The 14,409-nt window shown below is 33.9% G+C and overlaps 1 protein-coding gene across 2 annotated transcripts; it reads left to right on the top strand.

Moving 5' to 3' along the window:
• The first annotated feature begins 634 nt into the window (after nucleotides 1-634).
• Nucleotides 635-13,430, top strand: ANGPTL5 (angiopoietin like 5). 2 transcript variants are annotated; one of them, XM_058799920.1, is made up of 8 exons: nucleotides 635-857; nucleotides 2,576-2,723; nucleotides 3,706-3,809; nucleotides 4,189-4,282; nucleotides 5,046-5,146; nucleotides 9,445-9,565; nucleotides 10,977-11,162; nucleotides 12,227-13,430. In XM_058799920.1, the coding sequence occupies exons 1-8, from the start codon at nucleotides 756-758 to the stop codon at nucleotides 12,544-12,546; spliced, it is 1,176 nt and encodes a 391-aa protein (XP_058655903.1). In that variant the 5' UTR covers nucleotides 635-755; the 3' UTR covers nucleotides 12,547-13,430. The 2 variants fall into 2 exon arrangements, with proteins under 2 accessions (XP_058655903.1, XP_058655904.1); XM_058799921.1 differs by lacking the exon at nucleotides 10,977-11,162.
• Nucleotides 13,431-14,409: the final 979 nt, after the last annotated feature.

The following is a 14,409-nucleotide window of genomic DNA, read 5'->3' as shown; positions in this document are numbered from 1 at the left end:
AAAGTAGTGGAATTGAGTGAAATCTTAAGTGCCTCATAGTTTTAATTAAGCTTCTGTGGACTACATTTAATTTTCTTCTTTTTCATGCCATTCTCTCGTACTTTGACTTTTTTCAGTCATAAAAATCATTGTACTGAATGATAGTCTCAGTGCCTGTTTTACAAGGGGTGGGCTACCAGTGAGACCAAAATACTGCTATTATTCTGGTAAAAGATTTTCTATTTAATACAAACTACTAATTTAAAATAATGTCTATTCAGTTTTGTATTTTGAACTCACTTTGATGACATATTCCCAAATTGCCTCCACAGCCTGTTCTAGTGCACTACCACCACAGCAATACAGACTCTTTAATTTTAATGAAAAAAAAAAAACTTGGAAAAAAATTGAAAACATGAAGTAATACTAATTTTTCTTTCAAGTAGCCCAGAACACTCATGCCAAATATACACAAATGCTCAAAAATAGCATATAAGAAAATCTGTCAGAGTTTATCACAATGAAAATATATATGTTTGATGTGTCATGTAGAGGTGATAAGCAGTAATTTTCCTTCAGGATGCAAGTAGTAATATATAAAATCTGCTGTGCAGTTGAAATGTGGTTTATTAAATCCAGGCAGTAAAAGAGTGATGTGTTGGCTGCCCTTTGTGCTGTAGACATTCCCAAATAGTTAGATCAGGCCTTCATAGTGTACAATTCTTTCCACAGAAATTTGAAACTCATCAAAACATTTGCATTTCTTCAAGTAAAAGATGAACCACCACTTTAGGGTAACTTCATTTATTTGTCTTAATATATTTTTGTTCGGTTTAGGAGAGACTGTCATAAATAATGGCAAACCTTGTTCACCTGAGGTAAGATTTTCTGTTACTTTGTGCAGATAAGATAATTAATGTAACTGAATGATTTCTCAGAAAACTGACAGATGTTCTAAAAATATGGATTGTTTTATTCAAGATAGATATGAAAATACAGAAGAATGAGGTATTTGCAGATAGAGAAAAGAAACTACATTGAAATTGTAGGAATTCAATATATTACAACATTTTTGAGTTAATGTCCTGTATCACAGCTCAGTTGTTATGTCATATTTTTAATCTCATCTGCATGACTTTAAATGCAGAGTAACTATTGGTTTTGGCAGAGTCAGTTCTTGCTTGAATTGCTGAGATCAGACTTAATTGCTTGTTTCATGTTGGCTTTTGGTAAAGATAAATATTGATTAAAAATATTTGCTTAACAGTGTTTAATTGAACATGTGGTGAGTAGCTGTGATAGCCCTGGAACAAGCCATACTTTCAAGTGTTCTATTTATAAGTTCTAGAGATCTGTTTATAACTCTTGCATAATTTTTCTTTCTTTATTTTGTACTTATTTCAAAATTAAAGAAACACATTCTTTTACTTCTCTATCATTCTCCAGGCATAAAAAGCAATTATATTAGTAATTCAGAAACCTTTTTTTGTTAAATTCCTTTGTTAACAGTTTTCTGTAATTTTTACTTTCACTTTTTAAGAGCAAAAAAACCCTGTTCAGTGCTTGCTGGTGTAGTACCAATTGCAGAAAGACAAAACTGGAGCAGGAAAGAACAATTATGATGAAGATGTATTCAAGTCTAAATAACTTTTGTTTTCCATTAAAATCTTAACATTTCTAAGGATCCCATTTATATTTGAAAACACAATATATGAACATACTACAAATGTCTTGCTGAGATGATGAAATCATCAAACAAAGACTCATATGAAAATATGTTGCTTAGTCTTTTGACAATTACACATTTTTAAAATTATTTTTAGTAATTTCTTTAAGGGATGATTCAGAGGCATTCCCTTATTTTATGTCATATGGCACCATGGAAGAAAAACTATTAAATATGAATATACAATTTTAAAATAACAGTAATAGGTGGAGCTACTTTTACTAATGCTATTACTGTTACAGTTTCAGATAATTGTGTGCCCATAAATACTGTCCCTTTATTCTTTCCCCTATAAAAACATTTAAAATATTTCTTTTACTGCTGAATTGGTCTGCAGATCTTCTCAGTAGTTGCATAAGTTTTCTCATGACTGCTTGTGTGCATAAGTCAAAAACTTCTGCAACTACTTCCTTGATCAGTGTCTAAGTAATGAATGTAGGGATTTTAAAGAGTAAAAGTACTTTGTTAATATCTGGTAAATCCAAAAGCCTGCTCCTTTCCAGTGAAAATAAGTTCATTACCATTTGAGATGGTGGTGGTGATTCCTAAAATGCAGGATTTGCAGGTTCTTGCCTCCCACTTACAGTGCTTACAAGTAGAATACCTCGCCAGAAATGGTGGTGGTATTTTTTTAATATATAGAGGTTATTCTTTATCTCTGACACTACTTTTTTCTTGTGAGGTATGGCTAAGCAGAGAACATCTAATCAGTTTTGGTCTCAGCTCTGTCAATTACTGCTTGATAAAGCTTTTAAGAAACAGGTTTTGAAAGAAGTTCTGTGAAGCAATATACTTCATTTTGACAGACTGAGCTATTTTATGTGTGCTTTATGTTCAATTTATTTCCCCCTCCATTGTTTGGTACAACAGGACACAAGGAATGTTGGAGCTGTGGAGGAACCACTCCAGGCAGAAGAGAAAAATAAATCTGCAGATATTTCAAAACAAAAAGAACAATGCCTTGTACCATGTGATGCTCAAGCTAAAATTTTACGAGGGGACAAACATTACATGTGCAGTATGTATTCATAAAGAATACTTTCAGTGATGAGCTGTGCAGTGCCATGCTATGCAATCCTCTCCTCTGCTATGCTATGCTGTGCAAATTTAGTTTTTAATCTTCTTGAGCACACGTGACAGCCTTGTGACCCTGCTGCCCAAACTGTGTGTTGTCCAGAAAATCTGGGGTACCCTGTTTTAGGGATGCAGCTGGTGTGACAAAGTATAATCATTGGTGCAGACAGGCAAATCCAAGCAGCCACACAACCCACCTAGATCTGCTATGCTCTGAATGTCAGTATCTCACTCAATTAGAGAGGAAGAGGAGGACGTCTGTTGCTCATTTAAACATAGCTGGGTGTGGAGGTGTAAGTAGGAGGTAATTAATTAATTAATTAGTCAGTTACATGGGAGTAGATGTGTACTTCACCTTACTTTTATGGAGGCTTACACAGGATATTCTCTATGCACTAGCTTGACAAACTACACAACAAATTATACAGTCAGTCTCTGAAAATAATTGTGCAAATTCTTGGTTTTCACATATGATTTCAAAATATATATTATTATAATATGCCATTATGATGATGATCGTGATTTTTAGCATCAGAGCAAAAACCAGGAGTAGTACAATGAATGAGCAAATGTAAGGTGACAAGAAGCCTTATTTATATCTGTCTTTTATCATATGCATTTACATTTCTGTGATATCCATTAACTGGTTGTCCAGTTTATCTAAGGATAAGATTAATTTATTCTTCAAAACATGAGAAGATCCATCACTTCTTAAGATGTCTGTACTGCAACAAGAAAGTCTGAAGTTTTCAGCACCTTTGGCTTTAATCTGTGGTCTCTGTATTGCCTTCATTTCACTTTTAGGTTCTGTAAGGTAAAACACCTTCAATATTCATTTAGATGTCGTAAATAAGTATGTTGTCATTTAGTCAAGAATATCTCTAGAGTTATGAAAACAAAGGGGATGAACATATTTCTTTCTGAAGGAAATTTGCAGAACTCTCTTGCTGAATATGCCAGAAGTACAAAAAAACTGGTAAGAGACATGATGGATGATCAACAGTCTTCGCTGGATTACCTTTCTAATCAGGTACCTTTTTCCTTTATTATAAAAATTTGTATTTGTTATTTCTCACAGCATGTGTTGTCTTTCTGAGGAAAAAAAGGGCTCATAAACCATTAAACTGTCATTAAACCAGTAGTATTAGAGTGTTTTATCACCAGTCCTTGTACCTCTGGTAGGTGTGATTTCCATTTCTAGGAGGAGTGGTAAGCACCCCATTTCACAACTTAGTGTCATGCATTGCAGTAGGGAAAGTGGAGGGCCATTACTTCACATTAGTACAAATTACTACACATCACAAAAATTAACTACAGATTATGTTTATTAGGAGTCAGAAAAAAAAAATCTTTAGAATGTAAAATTTCTTATTGCAACCTAATTAAAGATCTTTTATTTGAATTTGCAGGTAAATGAACTTATGAACAAACTTGTTCTTTTGAACACAGTAATTTTGAGAAAGCATCTGGATCCACTTCCTTATAAAGTAGTTCAATCTCATGGTAAGTATTTTTCAGATGTAGGCTTGGCACCTTCCCTTTTTATCTTTGTATCTTGAAAAGGAGCTAATTAAAACAAAGGTAAGCAATTGTACATTGACATTTATCCTGTGCTAGTAAAATATAAACTTTGGAAACTTAATAAACTGTTTAAAAATGTTATCATAAATACTGCTTTAAATAATTTGCAACTGACAACTCTGGGCATCCTATTTAGAATGCTGATTTTTATGAAAAATACCAAGTATGATTATTAGCTAGTAAGTGATCTGAGGCTGCTGAATGGCACATTCTTTTGCTCTGCATCTGCAGTATCCTTCTTCAAATGGAATGTTTGTCATGTATACTTTAAGATGGAAAGGCTTTTACAAGTATAAATATAAATATCTGTAGGAAAAAGACTTCATTTCTCAAATAATATATCTTTTTCACGGTCCAGGTGTTATAAATAAAATTAAAAAAAAAATCCATAAATGGACCCAGATACATAATCTTTAATTTCATATAGGTATGTATCATATTTATTAAGATTAGAAAGAACTTTGTCAATACAGTGTCATTTGTACTTAGAATCTCAATGGTGTTTAGAGAATTTTAATTTGCAAGATAAATTCATGACAAAGCATGATTTTAAAGTTTGCATAAGAAGAAAATTATATTTTAAATAATTCATGCCACCAAGAAAAGTAGTATTCCTGTATTAATCTGTATTTTTTTTTAAAACATATTTTGCTCATGAACTTCCTTGTATACCTTTTTTGTCTAGGTTTGGACTGCACTCATATTAAAGATACTGTTGGTTCAGTTTCAAAAACTCCAAGTGGTTTGTACATTATCCATCCAGAAGGATCAAATTATCCTTTTGAGGTAATAAATTTATTATTAGTCATAATTTGCTTGAGAATATACATTTAGAATATTTTTAATAAAGTGTTTCCCATGACAATTCTTCAACAGATGAATGAAAAATGTATTAAATCTTCGGCACATGCCTGCTTTTACTATAATTTTGACAAGTTTCTTATTTTTTACAAAGAAACTTATTCTCTGTCATAAGAGTCCATTGTCAGTTTTCATATGCAGTGAAAAATACCAAAGAGGAAAACCCAAGGTGTTTACCAGCACCTCTTTTGGACATGGAGAAGAGCTGTTCTTTGCTGTTTTAGAGATGGGAAACTGAAGAGCAATTGACTGACCCATTTGGCTTTTAAGACAGGACATTTCAATTTTGAGTGATTTGGCTCTATAACGTTGCCTTCCCTTGTGATGGGACTACATGGACGCAGAGTCATCCACGTGGAGGTGCAGATGTTGGTTTGAGGAATAAAAACCTTGTCTGCGTATCATTATAATCCAGTCTTGAGGCACAGTCTTGAGGATCTAAAATTGTTGTTTTCCTATCCAGTTTGCAGGATTTATATTCCTAAGACAAGGATATATCCCTAAAAAAACCTGCAGCAATCATGCTTCCTATCACTGCCTGCACTTTATGTAATTGCTCAGATTAATAGTGCTCATCTAGAAGAATGGAATTTTGGGTTAGTTTCCTCAGACTAGGAATATTAAGATCCTTGCAAACACAAGGAATATTTTGTTTTATGTGTTTATTTCCATTTCAGGCTGTTCTATTTAGAGAAGGACTTATGCATAGTAGAAAGGTAGACATGGCACTTTCAAACCTTCAACTTTGCCATACAGGTTGAGGTCATTATTTTTTGAAAAAAACCAAGGAATTTAAGCCAAGCAATAACTAGCAAAGTTTAATATCTATCTTCATAGTGTTCCTTTATATGTAACAAAGGAAGAATGAATGCCTTTATCTCTAGCCAAGTGGAGCCCTTCAAAATCCTACAAAAAGGAGCTTAAACTGGTTAAGAAAAGGTTTCAGATTTATGCTGGCATCTCAAAAGAAAAATATGAACTTGATACTGCAACCTTTGATATAAAAACCTGTCATTCTCTCCATACAATGCTGGGGGCTCAGGAATAAGATCTGTAACTCATCAGTAAGTCCCTTCCATGTAAAAGAAAGGCAAAGATGTTGCAGTGTTCACAGAACAACCATATTTGTAGTATGAGCAAAATGCAACTATAGCAAAAATTGCATCTGTTTAATAATTTCTTCTGGATTGAAGGTAATTCCAGAAATAGAAAATAAAAATCATAGCAATTTGATTAAAAGAACAAGGTAACAATAAATAATGAGAAGAATGTTTGCAGTCATGAGTGTCTCATTTCTTGTCTGGTAAATGTTGTACAGAACTTGAAAGACAGTGCCAAAAAGCTCTCAGAGAAAAAATTTCTAAAATATGTGTTCCATAAAGAATGTTATTTTAAGGAAAACTACTTAATGTGCATTCTTTCATGTGTTGAAGCATAAGAAGAATACAAGAGAAATGGTAGATAGACAAAAATATCAAGATATTTGAATATAAACAAGAAATTATAAAGCATCTTTTAGAGGCTAATAACCAAGAGTTCTAAATGTTCTGCAGACCAGCAAAATAAGAAAAAATACAGAGGTAGAAAACCATAGTAAGAAACTAGAAAACAAGAAAAAAAACCCAACATGAAACAATTTATATCAATGAAGACCTTTGCAGCAATAAAATGTATTTTTATGCAACGGAACCTAAATGAAAATGTGCTTAGAATAATATGCATAAAGATATCAGTTAAATGAAAACTATTTAGAAAATGCGATCCCATTCTTATTTTTCATGTTTGATACCTCATGTTTCCAAAAGTGAGTATAGATTTTTATGCTTAATTTGGGCTAATTGAACTCCAGATGCCAGCAGCAATAAAAATACCTAGCTTTAGTGGTAGTGGCAGGTTTCTGTCACCTCAGAAAGTTACTCTCAACTACGCTTTTTCCTGAGCATTTATTAATGAGATGATTAAAACCAATTTTACTTTTGGAAAAATGAACCATGACCAATTTCTGATACATTTTTCAATCAGTAAATTTAGATCAATGATATTTCTCAGTTGAATCAGACAAACTAAACAATTGTTTAGAATATACCTCTTATACACACTGCAGGTGGAAAGGGAAGAAATATTCAGTAGAAGTGTCCTCCTTCTCATTTAATTTAGCTTGTACCTGGCACAATCATGCCCTTCATACCTTTCATGATATGAGACAGAGCAAACTGTAAAGCAGATTAACTATTATAAGGCTTTACAATTTCCATAAGGGATTAAGACAACTACACAGCTATAACTGTGTTTTTCTGTACCTATCTAATATTTTTATTTAGCTGGTGTATGTATTGGTCCTCTCATGTAGAATCATATCCTCTCATGTAGAACCATATCCCCACCTTCTGTGAATTATCAACACTCACACTGATTTATATTGGACCAAAGATTGATGTTATGACCAAGTGGGATCCTCATAGTATTTCTGACTCATAATCAGAGGAGTAGCCAAGCATGCAATTATGTACTCAAGACAGTGGGTGAGGCAATGGTATTATTTTGAATGAGGTTTAGGTATTTTCATCTAAATATTCATTTTGGAATCTTCTGTATTTCTTTTTATTCCAGTTCTATCCTCCTTGGGTGACTGAAATAAGCATGTGACTCTCCAGGGAATAAAGGTCACAATTCTTTTTTCATGCACAAAAATCTTAGTATGATTCATTTAGTATTTGTTTTGCAGGAATTGCCTGAAGTATCTTACTTGAAGGTCCAAGATCCTTCGGGGTGTATTAGATCAAATTGCAGCTCTTCCTATTGCTTTCTTGTCATTCATTGAGAAGACATTGTTAAATCACAGAGGCTCTAACTATAATGTTGATATTTTCCTGCTAAGGAGCAAATCTGGTTTCCTGAAAAATATCTGGCTACTACAGGCAATGGAGGTGCAACATATAATGCTCAGTCTGACACAAATTTTTTTGAGAGTTAAACTGACTTACACCTAGTTTCACTTTTATCAGCTGGCTAAGGCTGCAAATCTCTCTTTTCTGAAACATGTTTCATTTTGTTTCATTTTGTACATTTTCTGTAACATCAAAAATATTTCATACTTTATTCTATCGCTTGTGCATCGGCTTAGTGTTATCACAGCCAATATTATGTTCTGAACTTACTTTTGTTACCAAAAGAAGCTTACTGGCTCACTACCTATAAGCATTTTCCAGGTTAATTCTGATATTCATCACCTTTGGAGACAAAAATGAGCCCCTGTTTTCAAACATTAATTATGGATACTATCCCTTAGAACTGCATTGAATAACTTTGGGAGTGCAGTGAATAAATGTGCAATATGCTCTTTCTAAATTAAATTTCCAGACTTTATAATCCCAGTTAGAACTGATCAAGATTTGGAACTGCAGATATACTTAGGAAAGTCAATTACAAATCTTAAGTTAGATGGGCAGAGGAGAAAACGTGTCACATAATGTGATATTCCAAAGCAGAGCAGATGGCAGCTGGACCACTGCCATTTGACATACTGCTGGGCACAAATTTTAGCAAAGACTCCTAAAGACTCATAAATTTGAGAGCTGATCTTATGTATGCAGTGGTTCTGCTCAGTTGCAGGCAGTTATATGTTCACATTGGGACTTCCCTGGATCGGGGCCACTTCTTATGTAGAGGTTTTTGCTGCTGTCAATTATTGTTGTATGCTGGGTTATTGCTATCACTGTTTTCCATTTCCTCACCCTTATTAAAGGCTCTAAATTTCCCAGGCACCACAAACACATTCTCTGGAAGAAGGTGTGGTGGTGACAGAGAACATACAAGAAGTTGTGTTCATTTTGCTTTGCTGCAATAAAAGTTTATTTGGTGTTCCTACCTGTATCAATGATATGCTGCCTGATTAATACATGACATTGCAAGTTGCTTCCCTTTCATGCTATAAATGTTACAGTGACATTTATCAAAGTTTATTTATTATATTTGTTATGAGCAGACTATTACACACAGCAGTTTCTACTGGTTGAAGAAATATCCAAATCAAACAGTTCAACAAGAACATATAAGAAAATACTGCAGCTTTATTTTTTTTATTTTTTTAGATCTTTTTTTAAAAGATATTTGAAAAACATGTTGCTTAGCAAAACTCTGAATAGTCCACCTTCATTTAATTAAAATGTGTTTTTCATAAAAACTGCTTCAAGAATGCTTAATCATGCCTAGGTTTATTTTAGGTTTTGTGTGACATGGATTTTCGAGGAGGTGGATGGACTGTGATTCAGAAGAGAACTGATGGATTTGTTCAGTTTCAGAGAACATGGTCTGAATATCTGGATGGATTTGGTGACCTTACTGGTATTAATTTTAAATACTCTAAAGTGCTTTGGATCCCACATTTCTCCTGCTTTTATGTGAGCTACATTCCACTAAATTGCATGGTAGTTTTGGCAGTATGAAGTTCTTGTTTCTTAAAAGTCTTGTTTTTACTTAAGGATTTTTAAAATCAAATCTGTTGTGTGATCTTCCTGATAATGACTATTACCCCACTAGAGTCTTTAGTTATTGCAGTCTTACAAGAGTGTTTAAAATATTTTCTGCTTGAAATAATAGATTGTATTTCTTCTCTTTTCAGATTAAAAAAAGAGTGCCTTTGTTGGTTTGAATCACTCATTTCCTTAGAGTAGAGAAAAATCAATAATATTTCACCATAGGGCATGCAAAGTTATTAACAATGGAAATAACTCAGTACCCTATACCAACACAACTGCGATATTAATTTTTTATTGCCACCTTTAATCCTGCCAGACTAAACCCATTTGCTTTTTCAGAAGCTTATCTGGGATTGCAATGGAAGCATGCAGCTTTTCTGTACAAAGAAGTGCAGCTCATATGAGGCTACATTTGTGATTTATGGAGGCAGCAAATCTTGAGAACAGAGCTTAAATTTTGAGAATAGGGTTTGCTGGTTTTTTTTTTTTTTTTGCATTTCATAGAATGCTAACATTTATAATTTCTCTGTATTGCTCTTAGGAGTGATACTGAGTTCTGTTCATGCAAGTGGATCTTTAGCATATCCAGTTTTTGTGGTCTTCTAGGATATATTGCAGACAAATATTTGAAATCTATCATCTGGACAATTTTCTAAAAAAATATCAGAGAGAAAAAAACCATGATGCACACATGGGTTTTCTTAGGGATTTCCTAAGGAAATGGGAAGATTACTCTGTTCCTTCATTAGTCTTTCAAAGGAATATAGCATATCATGCAACTTGTATTACATTTGCTTCAGGAAGGAAAGTAAAAAAAACAGAAACAATGACTTTTTCTTTTACAGCTTCCTATTACAGCGACCTGAGGAGGTCACTGGGGTGAGAGAAGGATGAGAATCTTGTTTCTTGATCAGAAGGCTGGATTTATTGATATATGATATATGATGCATTATGACTATACTAAAAAGAATAAGGAGAAAAGTTGCAGAGGCTTGCTAAGCTAAGAATAGAATAGAAAAGAATCCATAACAAAGTTCTGTGTCCAGGGAATCTTTCCCAAGCTTGCTTCTGTGATTGGCCCTCAACTGTACACATGGAACATGAACCAATCACAGGTGCATCCTATTGCATTTCACAGCAGCTGATAATCATTGTTTACATTCTCTTTCTGGGGCCTTAGCTTCCCAGAAGACGAACAAGTCCCAAAGAAAGATTTCTATGAAAAAATGTCTGCGACAGTTTCCATTTCTAGACTATATATTATATTTCTCTTCAAGGAGAATTTTGGCTTGGACTGAGGAAGATTTTTGACATCGTAAATCAAAAGGCCACCCATTTCAGTCTTTATGTGGATTTGGAATCAGAAAATGACAAGCATGCCTATGCCTCATATGATGGATTTTGGATAGAGGATGAATCATGTTATTTTAAGATACATTTGGGGCATTATTCAGGAAATGCTGGTAAGAACTTCCTTCCTAGAAGTATTTAAAGGTAGTTTAATATGAAAAAAATGCAGCCAAAAGAATAATAATTAACTTCAAAAATTTTATTTCTAATGTGTTTTTCTCTGGTATATAATGAACATTTATGCAGATAAAATTTTAATTATATGGTGATCTATTATGCGTGTAATAACAAAAAAATATAAAATTGAATGGGATATATATAAAAAATAAAAAAGGGATTTTGTGGGTGTTAGTGTTTATTTACCTAATGGTTCAATTATTTAGATGCCCTTTATCTCATCACAGATGTTACTGGCAGTCTTCCTGATGCTTTGGATAATTCAGAAGTGCCCAGATAGTCACGTACAAAGGATAGAGAAAGAAACTGAGTGGAACAAGGCTGTCCTACAGTGTGTAATAGTTGCTGGGTGATGCATAGACACAAATTAATTCCAGACCTCCTTTAATAGCATTAATACACTAAGTGTGCAAAGATTTGCATTAAGCATTGCATCATGTCTTACTGCTTTTTTCTGTGTTATGCAAGAATGGTCGTTATTATCAATGAAATAGTTAATCTCTAAAAGTGTTAGTGCTTTACTCTGTATTTGTGAAAAATACTATTTCTTCAGTAAGTTCTCTAGTAAGACAACAGAGACAGTAATAACTGACCTTTGTGTTTCAACAATTCCATCGTGTTTCATGACTCACTCTGGGGCTTTGGGCATGTTACTGGAAAATCTGAAGTTGCAACCCTTTTTGTTTACTTTTATCTCTTCTTCCTCTGTCTTTGAGGAAGACAGAAGCCTTTACCTTCATAGCCAGCATTCATTGCTAAAAGCAAGGAAAATACGAAGACATTTTGTTGAATTTTAACCTCTTCCATATTTCTCAGTATTTTATTCTTTTTTTCCCTGCATCTTTAGCACTTTTGCAGCTCATTAGCTGGTGCTCTTGTACTGCTTTTGAAGAATTCCACTTTTATAATAAATTCAGAGGAAAAGTTTGCAGGGTGTGCATCAAGTAAGAAATATTTCTCCGTAAATAACTTTATTGTTTTGTTTATCTGTTGTACTTAGGTGATGCATTTAGAGGATATAGAAGAGAAGATAACCAAAATTCCATGCCTTTCAGCACGTTTGATGTTGATAATGATGGATGCAGGCCAATGTGCACTATTAAAGGACATCCAGTAAAGAGCTGCAGTAACTTCAGTGATAACACGGGATGGTGGTTCAACAAGTGTGGCCTTGCAAATCTTAATGGTGTTCATCGCTACAGAGGGAGATTCCTTGCAACTGGCATTCACTGGGATACATGGACAATGAACAAAAAGCCAGTCAAAATTAAATCAGTTTCAATGAAAATTCGGAGAACCAATTATCCATATTTCCATTAACATATGAAAATAGAAATATATCTCTCTTTGCACTTATGTGGAATGATGTATCACTACAATCATAAATACCTTTCATCTTCACTTGAATGGTTCAGTCTTAAAACTTTGTTAGATATTTCTATAATATAGTTATTAATTTTTATTATGAAATGTCAGCATTTATAGTGTTCCAGCTTGAGAAAGAAGGTCCTAAGAAGAACTGGGTTTTCAGAAAAAGGATTAAGCTGAGTGTTTGTCAGCTTTTATCCAACTGCCTCTTAAAAAATCTCAGAACCAGCAGAAAAAAATATAAAAAGAAGTGTAATGCTGACTTTTGAATGTGCTCTTTCTATGCAAGACGTTTCAGCAAATTTTATTAAAAAAAAAAAAACATGTACCTGCCATTTTCATACCAATATTTTGGAAAAATACTTCATCTTAAGTTAAATTTTCAGCATCAGCTTTTCTTTCTATATTCCTTATCAGGCAAGATAACAATTGTTTCAATGTATAAATAAGGTTTTGTATACCATAAGGGCCTGATTTTTATACACGTAAGGTTGATAGTGACATTCAAGAACTATGACCAATTTATATTTCATTTTCACAGTCAATGTATTTCATAATACAATTTTGATTCTACCATTATCTATTTCACAATTGACTACAAATTAAAACTTTTTTTCAAAGAGAACATATCTTTACATATAACCTGTGCAGTTTTAATTTTTGGATATATGGTCTGATCTTATGTTTTTCATTCTTAGTGGCTTTCACTTTGTGTGCGATCATTTGGTAATGAATAAAACCAATTTAAGTTGTGTAAACACATTTAAAACTAAGGATTGTGAATTCTTTGAATTTCTGTTCAGTAAAAATAGAAAAATATCAATAAAAATGTGAATATTGTCAGTACAGTGTTTCTGGAACCTAGCATCAAATCTGTAGCTAGGCATGGTATTTCTCATCTTTGCTTCAGTTTCAGCAGACCAACTCTGTAATATCATGTGGAACGAAAATAGTTAAAAACTCCATGAATTTCCTCTTTGCTGTTTTTTATTTTAACCAAGCATAAAACCAGTGAGCAGAAGCCATCATCAATTCAGAACCACCACGATTTAGGGCTTCTTCCCAAAGATTTATGTAGCCACAGGAGAAAACGAAGCTTTTAATAGGGTATGTTACACAGTTAAGGGTGAGAAAAAATTCCTCTTTTGTTGCATATTTGGCTAGCCTTTAACAGTTGGAGGTAAAAAGTTGCTAAAAGCAGGTTTCCTCTCTGCTAGAGAGAAACTGAGGACTGTCCTTATGGGAAGGCTTACAGGAGAAGCATGGTAGGAAGTAGCTTGAGGAAAAATACCACAGGCCTTGTAGAGGCATTGTGAGAAATGGTATAGGTCCTGCTCTTAGGGGAGCCTGAATTCTCTGAGCACAGTGGGAGTTTGTTTTTGTCAGACACTGGAGTATTTGAAATGAAAGGTGAAGAGATTGTCTGCACACTCTCTTCAGCCTGCCCTCACACCACCCTTTTCAGGAATGCAACTGCTTTGAACGGCAGCCTGGACCCAGCAGACTTATAAAGGTAGATGCTTAAATGAAAGAGCTTCTGCACTAAGATTAACAAGCACTGGAACAGTATTAATTCTGGCTGCAAGCCTGGATATTGTCACTGTATTAGGGCTCCTATGTCAGAAAGAGTCCTCAGCCTGTGGCACAAGAATCCTACTGGAGAGTGCCAGGGGGTAAATTTCATGGAAGTGCAATGGCTTTAATGAAAGCCTCAAATTTGATGGTGTGGCCTCTGTTCTGACAACCAGATCTGAGCCTGTGAGCAGGAGTCTAAGCAGGTACTTTGGATGTATATAGCTATATTCTACTGACACC

The sequence above is a fragment of the Ammospiza caudacuta genome, chromosome 2 (genome assembly GCF_027887145.1).
Source record: "Ammospiza caudacuta isolate bAmmCau1 chromosome 2, bAmmCau1.pri, whole genome shotgun sequence".
NCBI lineage: Eukaryota > Metazoa > Chordata > Aves > Passeriformes > Passerellidae > Ammospiza > Ammospiza caudacuta.
This window is presented reverse-complemented; position numbering and strand designations above follow the sequence as displayed.